The 20,323-nt window shown below is 35.9% G+C and overlaps 1 protein-coding gene across 6 annotated transcripts in view; it reads right to left on the bottom strand.

Annotated features, from left to right (window-relative positions):
• The window catches only part of Fstl5 (follistatin-like 5), a 635,736-nt gene that overhangs the window by 277,046 nt on the left and 338,367 nt on the right, over nucleotides 1–20,323 (bottom strand). For all 6 annotated transcript variants that reach the window (XM_006501262.1, XM_017319517.1, XM_006501263.1 and 3 more), the window contains exon 6: nucleotides 3,103–3,223. In XM_006501262.1, the coding sequence (XP_006501325.1) occupies nucleotides 3,103–3,223 (121 nt within the window). The remainder of the gene's footprint in view (nucleotides 1–3,102; nucleotides 3,224–20,323) is intronic.

Below are 20,323 nucleotides of genomic sequence, written 5' to 3'. Positions count from 1 at the left end.
AGAAAGTACCCAAGGAGCTGAAGGGGTCTGTAACCCTATAGGTGGAACAACAATAAGAACTAACCAGTATTGCCAGAGCTTGTGTCTCTAGTTGCATATGTAGCAGAATATGGCCCAGTTGGTCAGCATTGGGAAGAGAGGCCCCTTGGTACTGTAAACTTTATATGCCCCAGTACAGGGGAATGCTAGGGCCAAGAAGTGGGAGTGGGTGGATAGGGGAACAGGGTGGTGGGAGGGTATAGGGGACTAGCATTTGAAATGTAAATGAAGAAAATATCTAATAAAAAGTTGAAAAAAAAGAAACAGAAAAAAAAAGCAAACAGGATGCCACTTTAAGGGTACACATCATCTGACAAGAGACTTAATGTTTCTTTCAGACATGAAGGTAACAGGATTTTGCTGTCATTATGTTTCAAATATTGAATATGTAGACACTTATATTATCCTTAACTCTGACCTAAGTGCAGAAATAATACAATAATCATTAAGCTAATTGCATACATGATAAATGATTTTCATTAAACTATGTTTGTGTTACAGTCTAGGAGTAAATAAAGCCACATAGCTTTTCTTCTGAACATTAGGTAGTTCCTTGTGGCCAGACAAGGATGTTTTACTTTGTGTAAGTTTCATTGGCTATTGATTTTTAATTTTAAAAATAATTTATCAGAACAATGTATTTACACATCAGTAAATCATGTTTGAAAACATGGTATAATTCCCCTATGAGACAGGCAAACTGCAATATTGTAGGCAAGATTCTTATCTGCTGACAGAGATAATAGCAAAGACTCCTTATGAGCTAGCATAAAATAACATACCCTTCACACTTATCTTTGATTTTTTCCCACTATTTCACCACTAACAAAACACAAATATTTTAACACTCTTCCTTCCACATGCTTTATAAACTGTATATCACTCAGTTATTTACAGCTAATGCTACAGATTACTTTACCCACCTTTATTTACTCCATGCTTTCTCTTAGTATAAACTGGGGGTAAAAGTTGGGACATTAACATATAATTTGTAAAATTAGAACGCCAGGGCCAAAAAGGGGGAGTGGGCGGGTAGGGGAGTGGGGGGTGGGTGGGTATGGGGGACTTTTGGTATAGCATTGGAAATGTAAATGAGCTAAATACCTAATAAAAAATGGAAAGAAAAAAAAAAGAAACATTTCTGACGCCAAAAATAAATAAATAAATAAATAAATAAATAAATAAATAAATAAGTAAATTAGTTACTAACAAACACACACACACACACACACACAAAACCCAACAACAACGAAAACCTCACATTTTTTAAAAGTACTTCAAATAGAACATACTGATGTTGGACTAGTTTTTTTAAATACTGTCAAATCTCAGGCACCTGTCTTGATTAAGTCATTCTATTCTCTGGTCTTTGATCTCTCCAAGTTTAAAGTCACTTAAGCCTACTAGTTCTATTGCTATAATCTTTGTAAAGATGGTCTCCACCAAAGCACAGATGACAATTCCCCTCATTGTTTTAACTTACATTTTTATAACCTTCTGCCTTGTGTGGTATTGTAAATTAATAGATGGCATGGGTTTTATATAAAATTATATGTATATATTTTCCCTAATGAGCCATCTTTTTTTTTTTTCTCTTCTGATTCCTTGAGATCCCTAAAGAGTGCCTGGTGTATAATGTAAGGATTTGTTTAAAATGCCCAGTTAGAAATAAGAAATTTGACATAGGCTTGATAACCAGCAGTTTTCCTTAAACTCTGTGTGATTCATCTTATTCATAGCAGCTTCTGTCATTTCCTTATTTTTGCAAGGAATAATAGCTTTGTAAACCCTTTTAAGGGACCAGCAACTTACTGAGCCATCTTGTTGGTAAATATTCACTTACTCATCATATAAGAGACCATGCAATTTGATTTAAATCTAAGACCATTTTTATGACTGATCTTAAAATGTATAGTCTCCAGCAATATTTTTATTATTTGTGAATATGTGTATTATATGTGTGAGTATTCCATGTATGCGGCTGTTGATGAAAAGGCCAGAGGACACCAGTGGATCCCATGGTGCCATCTAACACAGGTGCTGTGAATCGTACCAGGTTCTCTGTAAATGCATCAGGTTGTCTTAAATACAGAGTCATCTCTCTGACCTAAAGAAGTAATCTTTTTTAAGTAACTTTGCAGTCAGTCATATGTTAGATTAGAACATTCAAACCATGTCTTTTACATTAAAAACTATTTACTCTCTCTCTCTCTCTCTCTCTCTCTCTCTCTCTCTCTCTCTCTCTCTCTCTCTCACACACACACACACACACACACACACACACACATATGCAAAGGCTACCTGTCTATCTGTAATCAAGCTGTCTTAAGCTTTGTTTTCATGTGCCCAGTTGAGGACATGATATGGATTGTTACTGCTTTGTAAGTAGCCACATTTGTTTCTCTGTTTCTTTTGTTTTTCTCTTGAGCACAGATCTTGATTATTTCATTGTTTTAGCTGTGGTTTTGTAGTCTGTTCTTTTTAAGTATTATATTGACTAAATCTTCATATTTTGTTTTATAAGGAAAGCAGAGTTTGTTATTCTAAGGTACTTTTAAATGGTACTTTTAAACAAAAATAAATTGTTTTACAACTCCTTAGCATGAATATAATGTTTTATTCCAATGGAAGAAAAAGTCTTAACGTGTCATAGTTCCTGGAATGTACAGTAACCTCATCTGTTAATTTATTTTTGCTTTTGTAATAAAGTTGTAAATGTCACTGCACAAGTAATTAAATTGTTCCTGAGGTGTGATGACAGCAGGTCAGTGTTTTCCCTCTAGAGGAGCCTCTAAGGCAACATTGTAAACTGGCTCTCACACCAAAGTCAACAAAACATGGGATACCCTACAGAAGAGAGCATGTCTACAGAGTTTTTTTCTCAAATGCACAATTGCCTGGATTCATCTATATACTGGAAGAGCCAAAACCTTAAATTCTCTCTGTTATAACACGTTTTTTTATGAAACAGCTTGTACTTAGGATAAAGCCTGCAAGCCATATTGTATAAAGCATCAGGAAAAGAAAAGAGCAAAATGAGATAAAGATTGAATCTGCACTCACGAAATGCTCTGTAGAATTCTTCAAGAGCCAGGTGCTTGTCAGCGTTGAAGTCATCATACTTGAGCAGATCATACAAAGTACAGTCAGAAAGGTCCTTGTTCAATTCCTCCTGTTTAATCACCTGACAATCAAAACAATGAAATGTTTATATCTTTGTCTTGATGTTTCTACATAATTAATTATAGCTAACAGTCACAGAATAGATTACTTTAAATCTGAAGAACAGCAAAAAGATAAATCAATATTAAACACTAATTTAAACATTTATTTTTATTATTCATCAAATTATTTTTAACCACTATAATGACAAGGTTAAGATACATTCTTAGAACGTTTCTAAATTTTCTAATGAAAAGCATCACAATATAACATAACAAATCTGCATGTTTTCTCTTGAATTGTTTTCTTTATTTACACTGGGGAGACACCTGCACAGAAAAGCCAGGTTCTGTGCCTCATTGACCTGTGCGAGAAGAAAACACTGCTCCATCCTGTCATGAAAAGTGCAGTGTGCTGTGACTACTTCCTTCCTCATACTATTTGTGAAAAATGAAGTTAGATTTTTTTTCCTCATGCCTAAATCCTCCAGTGCTGGAGGATGAGTCATCTGAGATTGGGCCAGACTCCCTGCTCACAAAAGAACTATTAAGCAAATGACTGTTTCCAGGAGCCAGACAGAATTAATGCACCGATTGATAGCAAGTCTATTCAAGCATGGGGAGGCAAACCATCATCGTCATTCCTACCCTGTCTGCTCCCATAGACCGAGCTTCAACATTTTTATACTCTGCTGATTTTGACTATTGCTTGTCAGAAAGCAGAGCTCACACAATTTAGCAGGCACTCCTATCCATGGTGTGCAGTTGCATTGCTGGGCCCACAATTCCCCAGTCTTTTAATATTCTACGATATATAGAGGCAGCCATTCCTACCGCTTGTAGCTCAGCTTCCGAATGGATTGTTGTTGTTGCTTTAAAGTGTAGTCAGAATACATAATATCTGTAGTCACCAGCTGTGTATTTGGGTCCTACCAATGTCACTTGATAGCTCTCTAATTTATTATAAGTCAATTAACATTACTCAATTAGAAAATAGATACAAATATTTTACCTCCATTCATATAGTAGTCAAGTGCAATCAAGCCATGTAGTATGTACTCAAAAAATGATCATTTAGCGTTAAAAAGTAATTGATCTTTATCTAATGTTTATCATTAAATAACTACCTGCTGGGTTTCAAGTACCAACTTGGGTGTGTTGTGAATTCACAAGTGTTTGTCTTTCTTTTTGTGAAAGATATTTCATATATGTGTTGCCAAATACAGGTAATTGATGATACCTTTCTGAGGATCTTCTGATGTTTTCAATCTATATTTTAATCCTTTATGAGATACCCATACATTGAAGGTTCGGTGGCCAAAATTAAATGTAATATGAATGGCTTATGGGCTTTTCCTGAAGATGGAATCAACATGTACTAAGTACCTGAGCAGTGACATTAAATGACAGCATACTAGCTGCCAAATAGGTCCTCCATAATATATCCATTTATTTTATTAAAATTACATCATAAGTAACTAGAAAATTTAAAAAAAAAAGATATAGAAATAAAATAGACCCTCAGTCTACATTTAAGAGGACTTTTATAATGTTAGAATAGCCATTCTTAAGCTGCAGACCTTCACTTGAATTTTACATTTTATCCAATATGTTCTTATAGATAGCATTAAGTTTTTGTTGGTTAAGCTGGTATTTCCAAAATAGAGGTGTGGAAAACATAGGCTTATAATGCTTAACGTCCTTAGAAATGGATGCTGTTGATACTGAGTATTCCACCATATGCTATGCACATTCTAGCCGCAGGGATTAACAATCATACCTAATGGCTGAAGTCATCAGTGCTATAAGCCTCTTGGGGAAATCAAGTCTTACTTTTCCATTTAGAAGCAAAGATCCCTCAGCCATTATCCATCTGTTATTGATTAGACTGCACATGATGATTTTGCTTGGGGCTGGGAGTTAGTAGTGCCTCTAATTGTGCCTCACTGTAATTTTTCCTGAACACTCCAATTGATGGAATTATGACAACATGTAGGACACAGAAACACCAGATTTCATTAGACATTTCAATATTAGTAACTTGTATGACACACATAAATATATAAATGGATAAATCAAGCAAAGACATGATTTTGATTTTTTGATTTTTATGCCTTATACTTTTTTCTAATCTGCTGCCATCATTAAATTCATTTTTAGGCCTAGAAAATGAGTTTCCAGCTTTTTTGGTACTTGCTTGTCTGGTGTGTTTTTGTTTTGTATCAATTGGATTATGATTGTATAGCTCATGCTGCTATTATGATGGGCTCTAACAGTGTGAATCTGGAATCTACATGAAAAGCCCACAGAATTTTATAAGCAGTGCCATCACTCAGAGATAATTTAATGTTTTGATATTGTATTATATCTGGTCCCGATTCTTTTTCCTCTCCTCTAAATAAGCCACCCTTCTTCCTCTTCTCTAGTCACTTACTTAGGGGTTGACTTCTAACTGCCTCATCCTTCCAGCCACTGCTTCAGAGTTTGAAATACAGCATATGATAAGATAGATTTTAAAAAGTCTGTAGCTGAGAGCAGAGCAAGAGAGGAGTATATTTGAAAAAAACATTTGTTGGAAAAAATCATTTTGCAATAAAATATATTCACACGAACGGCGGAAATCAGTCACATATAATGAAACTTTGGAAACACAGCAACACTTTAGCACAATCATAAAGCAAGACCCCATTCTAGTCAAGATAAAAGACTTGCTCACTTTAATCATCTCCAAGCTGCAATCAGTGAATCATGGGAAATGGTGCTCCTTTGTTCGAAAGACTACAAAGTCCTTAACACAGAATTCAGTGTCAGGCCCAGCAGAGAAGACCTAACTAACTATACCACTCTTCGGCATATACTCAAAATATGCCTACCATGCCACAGTGGCACATATTCCACTATGTTCATAGTGGCCTTGTTTGTAATAGCCAGAAGATAGAAACAACCCAGATATCTCACAACAGAAGAATTGAAATGAGGACAGAGGACATCCTGAGTTTTGTGGCAAATGGATGGAAGGAAAAAAAAAAAAAAAACACCATCCTGAGTGAGTTAACTGAGACCCAAAATGGCATGCATGGTATGTTCTCACAAATAAGTGGATATTAGCAAAAAAACAAAAACAAAAACAATACAAAATAAAAAAACGGATATAATCCACAGAACTCAAAAAGGTCAACAAACTGAAGGGCCCAAGTGAGGATGCCTCAGTGCCACTTGGGGAGGAAAAGAAAGCAACCATAAGGGGAGAGGAATGGAGGCACCTGGAAGGGAAAAGGGATGGGGGTGTGTATGAGGGGAACATGATCTGGTATTGGGTGGGGGAACAAGACTGAAGTCCTGAGGGACAGAAAGAATGGAAATAGGCAACCTCTGGAGGTGGGAGGTTGGGTGGCCCTCTAGAATGAACCAGAGACCTGGGAGGTAAGAGACTCTCAGGACTCAAAGGGAGGGACCTTAGATGAAATGCTCTACACTAGGGAGAAGGGATTTACATAGTTTACCTCCAGTAGAAAGACAGAGCATCAAGTGGAGGGAAGGGGTTGCCATCCCACAGTCAAAAACTCTGACCCTAAATTGTTCCTGTCTGAAAGAAATGGAGGGACAAAAATGGAGAAAAGCCTGAGGAAAATGAGGTCAAGGGTCATACCCAAATTGAGATACAGCTCAGGGGGAGGCCCCAAGGCCTGACACTATTACTGATGCTATGTTGTGCTTACAAACAGGGGCCTCCCATGACTGCCCTCCAAAAGGCCCAACAAGCAGCTGAAAGAGTTGGGTGCAGATATTTATACCCAACCAATGGACAGAAGCTGGTGACCCCAGTGGTTGACCTAGGGTGTAAGACCATGAGAGGCATCCTGGTTCCTGGTTGAGCTAAGGCTAGAAATCCCTGAACCAATAGTATGCACTTCACCTGATTCTTGGGCATCAGGCCCCTATCACTAGTGTAAGACACCCATAGATTTGTGGCCATCAGTCATGTAAGGGCAATGTCCCAATCTCCTCCACAGGTAGAGGATGTGACCTGTAGTCATATAGGCTCAAGACAGATCTCTATTTCAATGAGGTACTTAAGGACTAAAGGACTTAGCCAATAAGCTTTCCTTCCCAGATATCATCCCTCAAAAGGTATTTAATCTCAGGCCAACCCTGAGAAGTGGGGTATGTTTTCATTCATCTACTTTCTGCCATGACAATAAATGCCTTAAAACCATGGACTGTCTCTTTTCATCAGGACCCACCTTGGGGAGCCCTGGAGAAGATCTTCACCTATAGAGCTGCTGTCTAATCTGCCATACAAGGCCTCTCTGTGCTCCCAGCCAAGGCATCCACAAAAAACAAGCCAAGTCCAAGCCCCCCTCCACCACAGAGCCAAGAACTCTTCCTGCAGGACCAGCCAGATCACCCCTCTTTTTTGCCTTGGCCCTTAGCTAGATCCAACCTGGAGGTACACTTAGTTCTCAGTTTTTCTATAGCATCCAGCCGTGAATGGATGCCCAAGAGTCTGAGATAGTCCTGGCCTCCTTGCAGTCCCTGGGGAACCTCCATGCTAGCTAGCTAGCTCCAGCTGTCCTGCACCTCAAGCTGTGCTTCCCCACCCCTGGAGTGGTGTCCCAGGGCTGCTGTATGGCCAGACACCTACCCAGCAACAGCATGGGGTAAGTGCAGTCAACATTCAGTGTCCTGCCTTCCCCCAGGCAAATCTGATGGAGAAAATTCCCAAAATGGGGTTATTTCCTCACAAATGTCTATATTTCGTGTCAAATTGACAATAACAAATCCCCTTTCCTGGTAAGTATATTTTTGATAAGCAGTAGTAATCATACTTGAGTCCACTGAAGTAAACTTTGGTTAAATTAGTTTTAAAAATTAAGTCAATCTACAGTGAGAGAAAAGTTTGCTTCAGATAAACCAAAGTCTCTCTATAAAGACACTGCATATCAGAGATATCAAGTGTGTAGAGATAATATAAATGAAGAGAGTCATGACCTGCAATACAGGAATATCAAGAACTTCAAAACCCTACATTCAGTAATGAATGACCATAAAGACAAAAACATCAACTTAGAAATCAGAATTAATACCTAAATGTAATGGACCTGAAGAATTTCTATCCAGCAGCTGTGGAACCCATTTCATCAATAGAACATGAAAAATTGTCAGGGTGTCATCTAGTAAAGATGTGCAAATGCCAAGAAGTGCTTGCTGGCATCAGCCTGATACAGCTATCTCTAGAAAGCCTCTTTCAGAGCCTGACAAATACAGATGCAGATGCTCACAGCCAACCATTAGACTGAGCACAGCAACTGACCGCAATGGAGGAGTTAGGGGAAGGACTGAAGGAGCTGAAGGGATACACATGGAGGAACCCATGGCTCCAGCTGAATATGTAGTAGAGGATGATGGCCTTGTCAGGCATCAATGGGTGGAGAGGCTCTTGGTCCTGGAAAGGCTTGATGCCTCAATGTAGAGGAATGCCAGAGCAGGGTGGTGGGGTGAGTGGGTGGGTGGAAAAACTCCTTCATAGAAGCAGAAAGATGGGGAGATAGAATAGGGGGTTTGCAGAGATGAATCAGGGAAATGTCAATAAGTAAAATATCCAATAAAAAACCAAGATTACTGATAACAGTTTTAAACACTGAAATTATGAGGAAGTTTTTAGAGTCTACAATACTTCAAAGAGATAAATCAATTACAAAAACATTCGTAGAAACTTTATAGATATATTTAAATTAGAATTATTCACAACACAAATAATTAAAGCAAATACTCTTGAGACAAGTAATGGAAAACAACATACGTAAACTTCAAGGATGCAGTAAAATTAGTAGGAAAAGAGAAATTTATAGCTATCATTTCCATCAAGAATAGAAGTATCTTAAGTAATTAGCCTATTATTGTGCTTCAAAGAGGTAGAGAAACAAAAATAGAATGGGAAACGAGTAGTGAGAAAGTTACTCAGAGTATGAGAAGTGAAATAAATAAAAGTACAGAGAACAAATCATACAAAGATCAACAGAATGAGTTGATTTGTGTATATTTCTTAAAAGAAAATATACAAATGCTTTGCTTAACTAATAAGAACAAAAGAAAGAAGACAATAATAAACAAAATGCATATGAAAAGGGAGACTTTTTTTTTCCACAAAGTAAACTCACTAGATACTTAGTCTATTAAGAACAAGAAGGCCTGCCCGGGCAGTGGTGGGGCACACCTTTAATCCCAGCACTCAGGAGGCAGAGGCAGGTGGATTTCTGAGTTCCAGGTCTATCTAGTCTACAGAGTAAGTTCCTGGACAGTCAGGGATACACAGAGAAACCCTGTCTCAAAAAAAAAAAAAAAAAAAAAAGAGCTAGAAGGCCCCAAATTTGAGAACCAAGAAAAAGTGAGCCAATTCCAGGATGTACACACTGCACACAATTTATCTGAATCATATGACACATGAAGAAATCAAAAATCTGGACATTCCATTACGAAGAACATAGTAGTAATAATGTATTTCATCAAAGGAAAAAAAAACAAAACAAAAAACAAAACACGATGATGCTGCTGCTGAATTCGGCCAGATATTTCAGAATAATACAAATGATTTCAGGCATGTCAAAAAACCTTGAGGAGGATCTAAGTCTTCTGGAGTGCATCCTAACAGGCCTGAGTTATGCTGATATCAGACACCAGACATTAGATGGTAAAGAGGCAAAAGACACAGGAGACAGAGGACAAGGGGGATAGAAACAAAGAGTACACATGGGAGAGAAAAATGTAAGTATGGAAGGCAGGACGCCAGGGGTCAGTGTCTCCGCTGAATAGATGCAATGACTTCTACAACTATAAAGATAATCACTCCCATTATACATAAGAGTATGCTTTAAGTTGATCCCAGGATCCATTGAACAACATGTGAAAAAAATTAAAGGTGAATTCATAGACATGAATTCACAAATACATTATGCGCCATATGAACAAAATGAAGAACGGATGCTATAGGATTATCTCAATAGGCAGAGACACCTTAAAATTCAGAACCCTTTCATGGTAAAAACTCAGAACAAATTTCACACAGCAGTAACATAAAACAATGTATGCAGCACACCCACTGTGCCTATAACGTTCAATAAGGGAAACAGTAAGTTTTGTCTGGAAGAACTGGAACGGAGCTAAAGTGCCGCTTTAATTACTAAAATAAGACTGGAAATTCCACATGAAACGATCAGGAGGTGCAAAGAGTCCAGGGCAACCAAGTTAGAACTGAAGGAGTAAACTCTTCACTACTTGATGAAATGTCTTATATAAAAACAATGGCAAATGTAAAGACACAGGCTTCTTTGGAAAAATAAGTTCATCACCATGACAAGAAACAAAGTCAACTACAAAAAGCAATAACACATGCTGTTCCTGACTTGAGAATTATACTATAACAATGTGTGTGTACAATTACTAATGCTCCAATAACTTGGGTTCTCCTCCTCCCTCCAAAATTAATTATCCTGAAAAAATCATGATGAAACCAAGGGCACAGTGCTCTTGGTAGAGTCCAAGCTCAATGCTATTCTACATTTAAGAATTACCAAAGTCATCGATGAAGTCAAGAGGAGGTGTAAGTTGATTAATTCTGTACCCCGTGGATCGCATCAATGTCTATAACTCAGAAAATGCAGATACGTCTGTCCTGAGAATGTACATCACTAGGTATTAGATTCAAACCCCTCCAAAAAACTTGAACTTCTTCCAATAATAAAGTGTCTGGGCACTTTTTTATTTCTTACTTTTCTTCCTCTCTTCATTTCACTTTTGCTGTCTTAAAACCTTTTTTATTTTTATTTCAGAATCTATGAATGGAGGAGCATGGAGAAGCATGTCATATACAGAAGTAAATTAGCACACCAGGATTCACAGGCCCAGTTTTGATGAAGTTTCTATTCTATTGTATTCTATTCTATTGTAAAGAAGTTGAGTAGAAATAAGAGATGGTGTAATTAAGGAAGACAACTATAGCTTATCTTCAGGGATCTACACAAAGGCAACTTGAAAAGGGAGTAAATGATCAAAAGAGCAAATTTTATTTTTTAAACATATGAAATCCAACTATCCTCTAGAAATAATAATAATAAAAAGGAAATTGTTAAATATTGAGTTATCTTTTATTTTTTCTACAGTGATTAATATTAATTTTAAAAATCATGATGTTGTGGATAGCCCTGGGGCTAATTATATTTGTTGTTAATTCTGTTCTCCTGTGAATCGATGAGAACAAGGACTGAATCAACACTTAGGTGGTTTCCTGTAACCTGCTTCCCACCTTAATTTGTAAAATAAAGGAGGGCTGATAATTGGGCAGATAAGAGGAAGGTGGAGCAGAAGGTGGAGAGAGAGAGAAGAAGGAGAAAATGGAAGAGGGAGAGGACTCAGAGGAAGAGGAAGAAGAAGAAAAGCAGAGCAGAAGCACATGGCCTGGAGAAACCATAAGTTCTAAGGGGTCTCATAGATGTGGAAGATGGTAGTTTAGTGGTAGATCTGCCCAATCTAGGCACACAGCATCTATTCATATTAATTGAGTTGTGTTTTCATTGCAGGGGCATATTTGGGTTGGAGATTACCACAACACGTGGCTTTGCAAGATGGCCTAGCAGGTAAAGGCACTGGATGTCTGACTACCTTATTTCACACTCTTCCACTAGAAGGAGAGACCCTACTCCTCTTATGTATTCCCTGACCATGCATATCAAATGAATAAAATGTAATTCAAACTAATCAATATGACAAAACATTTGAAAATTAATATGAAAATACATTGATTATAGTAGTATTAGAAACATAAATATTTTATGTGTATGACATTTCTCCTGTGAGAGTTTTCAGAACATAGATATAAAACTTTTAAATGTTTTTTATTGCATTCTAAAGTAAAATTCCTAATAATGCTTAAAATAAATTTTCTAAATTATAACAATCCAGTTTTCTTGGTATGGAATAGATATAGCACTTTATACATGCCCACACACACACACATATACATACACACACACATTCACACATTACACATTAGTTGAAGGCTTTATCTTTCTCTGTTATGTGCCCACAGTTGTTATTATAGTCTGAAATCCTTAGCACTAAAAGAATTCCCATGACTTGTAAGACATATCTGCTGAAATTGCTAATGGTAGTATAAAGCAAACACATGTTTTTCTATAAACTGTTTTGTGTAAATGATAGGATTATATGTTTTTGATATGAAAATATTTACCAATTCTCCTATAAGAGGCAATTTGAACAAATTCCTTTGTACTTTTTACCTTCTGTATTAAATGAGAATAATCCCCATAAAATACCCAGGGGAACCTAAGTCTTACCTCTCTGTATTCACAGAAGTACTTGTGTGTTTGCATCTACTTAGTTCTAACTAAAATAGCTTTTGTCCTTAAGACAAAACAACCCTTACTAATCTCACAGTAAATAAGTATGCTGAGCGGCTACGATTTAAAGCAAAAAGAGAAAAATATAATAGCTTTCAATGATTCAAAATAAGCCTTAATGGTCCCTTTGTAACTATTTTAATTATTTTAAGATAAACACATATTATATGCAAATATTGCAAAAATCATCATTATCATGACTAACTTGTTTGCTGGAAAACCAACTCCTTTTACTTATTTTTACTTAGTATTTAATTTTGTAAATGTATTTACATGTGGTTTTCATTGAGCAAATGGCATTGTAAATCAAATTTATGTAACAGAATAATCTAAGTCATGTAAAAAGCATTTCTTTCTATAATTTTAATAAAGATTTGGCATATGTGTCCATTAGGACAATATTTTATGTTAATGTGCATTTAAAATGTGAATAGGCTTGCTAAGATGACAGAGTCTAAATGGAGAAAAACTGAAACCAAAATACTTTCTACTGTTACTTATTTAAATTCAGCATTAGGGGAATTCTATGACCAAATCTATTCCCTCTTTTTTCTGTTCATAAAGAGTATTTTGTTTATTTTGTTGGTTTTATTTAGCATATATATGTATATTTATATATAATATATATTTATAATTCATGTGCCTGCATGAATACATGTGTACCACGTGCATCCAGGAGCCTAAAGTGGCTAAGGAACTCTCAGACTCTTTGGAATGGAACTTAATAGGTAGTGGTGAGCCACCAAATGTAAGTGCTGTAGGTCTACCCTGGGTCCTCTGCAGAAGTAGTAAGAACTCTTGTCATTTGAGCCGTTTCTTTGTCCTACCACCTCACGTTCCATGGGAATGTAGGGGAAGGGTACATGTTTCCAAGTAATAATAACCATTTTACTCCAAATGTCATGGCATAGCTGCTAGTACACAATCTACCATACTGGAGAAAAAACAAAACAAAACAAAGCAAAACAAACCAAAACAAAAACCCTGAAGGAAAGAAGGGCTCATTTTGGAATTCAAGGTAGCAGAAGTTTGAAGTAACTTATTACATGACGCTGTGGGTACGGCCTAGAGGATAAAAGACTTGCTGAGCAAGTGTGTGGACCAGAATTTGGGTGCTGGTACACTGTCACCCGCATAAATGCTGAACTGGCATAGACTACCTCTAATCCCAGCACGTGGTAGCAGAGACAGGAGCCACATACATTTTCATTTATACACATGTAAACACGACTGCACACAGCACATACACACAAGGTGGGGCAGAACAAACAGACACACAAACACACATACACAGAGAAAGAGAGAGGAGAGAAGGAGATGGAGAAAGAATGGAGGGAGGGAAAAGGGAGGGAAAGAGAGAGAGAGAGACAGAGAGAGAGAGAAAGAGAGAGAGAGAGGCAGGGATGGAGGGAGGGATGGAGGGAGGGAGGGAGGGAGGGAGGGAGACAGAGAGACAGAGACAGAGACAGAGAGAGACACACAGAGACAGGTTCTTGCTCAGCTATCTTGTTTTTATGTAGCTCATTACTGAACACCAGGGAACACTGCATCCTCCTTCACACTGGGTCTTTTAACCTAAATCAATTATCCTAAGAAGATGATTTCTGACAAATTTAGAGAACACAACCCACTTTAAATATTCTGTAACAACTCTGCTTTGAGTCTTATCTCCTAGGTGTTTTCAGATCCTGTCTAATTGATAATCAATACAATCATTGTTAGCTCTCTACCAAACTGGCTCTCTCTCCATTCATTTGACCAAAATACTTATATCCACAGCACTTAGTTATTTAACATTTAACTTTCCATGATTTTAGTTATCCATGGTCAATGTTATTTGAACCCTTATGTGTGTGTGTGTGTGTGTGTGTGTGTGTGTGTGTGCTTAATGGAAAATTTCCAAATGCTATCCATTTGGTTACTGTATATTTTAGTAATTATTCCATTTTACTATTTGTTTTACAGTTTTTGACTGTGAGTATCTGATAAACTACATCAATATGTACGCATATATATGAAATCTGTGCATAAAGTGTTTAGAATTTATTTGTTGCTTTAGTCTTCCAGTTGGGAGTCTTAGAATGTTTTCCCACAGACAAAGAAGTACTACTTTACAAGTCAGAATGTAGGAATTGATTATTCTTCTTTGAAGGACAATTTGGATATTCTCTGGTTACCCATTGGGTCCTGCTGAGGCAAATTAGGAAGACAAGAAATATTTTGGGGAATCAGGAAAGAACAGAGCCCCCATATCTCTTGTGTCAAGTTAAAGCCTCTTCCAAGCTGAGAGGAAAATAATCCAGGAAAATTAGCAATTATCTCTATAAAGGCTGTTAATATAGCATTAATATTCCTTTTACATACAAATATTATGCTAAAATAGCAATGAACTATGCTTAAGTCCTAAGCCTATTATGATGTTTAAGTAAGGTCTCACTTTTCTCCTAGGAATCTCACAAACAAAATCATTAACTTTGATTGTAATGAAGATAACCTCATTTCCTGCATCTCTACTTTGACCTTATCAATTATTATTTTGCCATGAGCACCTCAGAGTACTCATACACCATCACTAATGTTCTTTAGTAATCCCTGGTACATATTAGCTTCAAGACAAATACAATTAGTCTGTGGCTATTGTAAAGACAGTGAAATAGGACTCTCCTCTGAGAAGCCCATAACTCAGCAAGTACATCATACTGTTTCTGAGTGTCTTTTACTCATTCTGTGTCAACTCTATATTGTAATCTCTTTAAATATACTCCAACTCTGCTTATACTGCCTTGTACTGAAATTAATTTTGTAAATCAATACTTCTGGGTTTGGCTAAGAAGAGGTCCCTTCATGAGAATTTGAAGACCTCAGTAACTGGAACCATGCTTCATCCTTGCATATGTTATACTCTGAAGTCCCCTGCTTTGATTCAATGCCTGGTCATCCCCTTCCATGTTTAACTAACATTTTACTCTGAGGAACTCCAGTTCTATGAGCAAAGAATTGTTTTCCTCTAAATTCTTGAAAACACATTGTATCTTTTCAGTCAGTCATACAAATTAATACTATAAGCCAAAGATAAGAAGGAAAAGAAATGATAAGAAAGAATGAGAATGAATGAGGGAGGAGGGAATGTGGATATCCCCTCAAATTTCACCTGGAGGCTACTTTCTATCCTACATCCATTCTAACATAGTGGAAAGAGAGTAAGGGATAACAGTGTTTTAGGTTATTTCTTCTTCTCAAACTAACTTTTATCATACAGACAACTAGAAAGATGAATGTAAAGTAATATTCTTCAAATTGACTTAACAGCCTGAAGTGTGAGTGTGTCTCATTACTCATTGAAAAATCTTAACACATATACATTTTTTAAAAATGGGGTTATGAGCTTCAACAAATAGGTAGATAATTGGTTGTATAATAATAAATAAATTCAGGCCTTTGAGTCAGGAAATTCAGTTAAACGGTTACTAGCTCATAATTCCCAGGTTTCTCAGATTCTGAGTCCTTGTTTATTTCTACTCCTATTCCTTCAATACTCCTACTGACTTCAATATCATGTGCAATGTTCCATTTCACTGGAAGTGCTCACTTTTTGTCCTTTGTCCAATGACTAGTCTTTTACATTAAGGAGAAGTCTGACATATATATTCAGTTATTTCATTATGAAATGTTGATCTCAAGCATTACATATTCATGTCCCTTTTAAGAATAGTGTGCATTTTGAAAGCCACAAATGCAATTCTCTATGACTGAGTGTCAGGCTGCAGATGGATGTACAAACATTTAAGAGAAATAACAGTTTACTTGTTGAAGTTTATAAACCATATTTTAAAAATTGTATATTTGTTAAGATTCTGCGGTGAGAAATGAGACACGTTCATACACTGGGCTGTTAATCCAATTTGAAGAATATTACTTCAAAGACAATATTCTTAGAAACAAGTGTTATTGAAGTCATATTTTATGAAAAATTCAATGTGAGTGTTGAAAGTTTAGAAGCAAATTTAAAGGACAAGAGAAGTGCACTGACAGATACCTTTTTAGATTTTGTGGACAGGAAAGAAGCTGGTGACCTCTCAACTCTGCAGCAATAGATCCGAGACAAAAGTGCCCACAATTGTTTCCAGGTAAAGAAAGAACAATAGCTCGGAATGAGATTCCCACAATAGGGTGCTAATTTGAGAAAGGCGTGAACATCACCAGAATTGAGCAAATAATGCATCAGTCTACCCATCTCCAATCAAGGATGAGTTTTCAACCATGAGAAAGAAAAATAATTTAACTACAAACCTGACCTCCATCACACATTCTTGATAGTTATCTGTGAAAGGAGTTCTATTCTGGTCCTGTTGACATTTATTTCACTACCTTACCATCTTTCTGGGTATCACCTGGTTTAGGGAAACCTTTCGGGAAAAGGTATGGCAGGTCTGATACTTACTCAAGAAAAAAATTAATATGAAGATGTCACCCCATTTCAAATGCCTGCAATCATTGCAGAATACATAGGCCAGAGTTCCTAGTAGGTTCTGTCAAGTGATGGGTGAGCCACTTCATGGAAGTTTATGGCAAGCATTGTCTTTAGATGCCATTGTTTTTAGACTTTTTAACTTAGTATGCAAGGAACTCAGATGTTAGAAGTTATGAAATGTGATATATTTCGCTATTTAAATTTATAAGGAGATAATAAGGCAGAGCCATATTGTTTTGAATGATACTAAAATTGCAATCACCCCCAAATGAATATAGATTTAGAGCTAACAATTGTGGAAAATGTATCTTGGGTGTTTACGCTATAAGAGGCTTCATGATCACCATGTACTAGCATCCAAATAGTAAGGCACTTATCAATGACAACATAATTTTGACTATCTGTAGTCAAAAAGACTTTGCTCCTGAGGTTATAGTTTATACATCTGAAAACCTGGAATCACATGAACTGACCCTATCACAAATCAGTCTATCTCAATATCATCACAACTGAACTTCAAGAACCAAATCTCGAAGTCAATACCAGCTAAGACAAGAAATTACTTATCCTTGTCCTTAGCAACTTCTTCTTTTATGAGCAGTATATCCCTTGTTTATAAGAGAATATTACTCCTTACATGATAACTTCTTTAGTGTTCCTGAAATGAATGTGGACTAGACCTCACAGTTCCGCATTTAATATCATGGTGCTGTATATCAGACTGCAGAAGCTTGTCTACTGAGAGTTCATGGCTCACTGTCTTTCAGAATTGCATCACTCCACATTCCGTGAGTGTCAATATCCAAAAACTCTTCCATGACAAGAGAGCAACTGCCTTCAACCTCAGCTACAGATGCTTTGAAAAAACATCTTGGGTCTGAAGATGCATCTGACTTAGCAGTGTCAGTTCCTGTCACTGAACCACAGCTCAGCTTCATCCGTCCTCTTCCCCAGGTGCTGATCCTAAAGCGACTTCCCCACTAGGGTTTCACATGCTAACCTTTACTGTAGAACCTACTTAGTGGGACAAGTTTTATTCGTGAAAAAAATCTTCTAGTTAGAATCTTATCTGAAAAGTTTTAAATTTGAACTGTTATATGTGTTATTCATGGTACACCCAGTACAATTTTGTGGCATATTCAGTCCCACAGTACACTGCAAAGAGTTAGATATGTGAGCAATGTCTGGCCCCATCCACACACTCATGAATCTATGGTGTACTTTACAGCTGAGTAGGTTGTAGGAATGAACAGGAAGTACAAGGTGGACATAGAATCTGGGTTTCTATAATGATAACTGAATATATACACACATATGTAATATTTAAACTATGATTATAATTAAGTAAACTGCAGTATCATAAGTGTCAATTTTTTAAACAGTAAATTAATTCTATTTAATATACTTATTTAAAATGAATATTTAATTAAAATTTTAAACTATTTTAAAATTCTTTTAGAATTTCATTTTGCATTTTGTTCAAATTGTATTTTGAATGAATATAACATAAATTAATTGGAAACACTGCGTGTATATAAGGGTTAAAGTTTAAATTTATCTTGAACTACTTTAGCACAATGTATATCAGCATCTCAAAGCAAATTATGCTTTACTTTATGTTTGTTTCACTTTAAAATACCTATAAGGATATGACCACTAGGTATTCTAGAAACCCTAGATCTCAATGACTGAATAAGAATATATTTATGTCTCTCTAGTCAGAACTCTAGGAATTCATTAAATGCCAATTATATGGGATGTGCAAGTGACAGCATTCATAGATGGATATAATAATGTGTACTCATTTATTCTTTAATTTATTAGAATAAAAACATATTTCTACTCATAATTTTCATTGTTAAACCTTCACTTGAAATATTTTGCATGTTTGATTTATGCAAAACTGTGTTATACTATCTTCAAGTAGTACTGAGTTGCTTTCACTTACAACTCAAGAATGACGGTAATGTAACATATAATAGAAATATTTGTCTGTGACTCATCCTCTTACTTGAACAGAAGTATTCTTGTTATCTCCATTATCATCCCAATGTGTACTCATGAAAGCCTGATATTAGTGTTGCCCAGGTACTTGGTATGATTATAAGAAGGTTATGTATACTCAATCACACAGGTGTCATATCACATTGTAGTAGTAATTTCTATTGTCATTACTAGTTTATAGATAGATAAGATGAGTTATTAAGGATGTGACTTGCCAAACATTACACAGCAAATAAGTACCTCTGTAATCAAAGTTCTCGATTGTCAAACTGTGATCATAAAAATGATAACTCAAACATATTTTATAAATTTTTTACATTAGGCTCCAATTTCTTTGCCAACAAAATATTCTTTTTGATCTTCTATCCTATCTTGATATTTATTGACATGTACTATTTAACCACATACTGTTTGACATTACATTTTAAGCTCTTTTAGGTTTACAAAGTCAATGAAAAATCGATCAATAGCCTAATACCAATTTTTGTCAGTTTCATGAAATATTATTTTATTAAATGTTTAAGATTTTTCAATAAATTTACTTTTCTTTGAACATATTCTATATACCAAAATAACATGTGTTTTAATTATCCTTTGTGTTTAACTATGATAAAGAAGGGGTATTTGAATATTCATTCCTATAACCAGTCGGTTCATTTCAGGCAATAACTTTCTTCCTGGTAACAAGTTCTTAACTATCATGGCTTCAAGTTGTTAGCTTTAATCTTGTCATCTTTAATTACTTCTCTTTATTATGAATTTTCTATCAACAAGATAAGGCTGTAGATTGACTTTAAAATATGCAAGAGAAACTTTATATCTTCACTATGGGCATTAAAAAAAAAATACATGCAGATCGCTCCCAGACTGTATACTTAAAATCTCAGAGAGACGTTATAGTCTTTAATTATCACTTGTAGTTCAGAAAATCTTAAATTAATGTGTTGTATATTATTTGCCGAAAATGGCTTACAAATTATTAACAGATATCATTAAATCCTTTCCATTTTATTTCTTTCTAATTAATTTATCTTTGCATTATTATAGAATATCTGTCTATAAACTTTTACAAATATATTACGCTTATTATATATCCCCACACTTGACTAGAAGATTGCTTAAAAAAGAGCTAAACCAACAAATAATAGGTAAACACTTATAAAATATATTTATCACTTATTTCTCAATGAACCTAAACTGCTACGGATAGATGGGATATTAACAATTTAACT

Source organism: Mus musculus, chromosome 3 (assembly GCF_000001635.26).
Source record: "Mus musculus strain C57BL/6J chromosome 3, GRCm38.p6 C57BL/6J".
NCBI classification, from domain to species: Eukaryota; Metazoa; Chordata; class Mammalia; order Rodentia; family Muridae; genus Mus; species Mus musculus.
The sequence above is the reverse complement of the archived record's forward strand: the minus strand, read 5'-3'. Positions and strand labels throughout refer to the sequence as shown.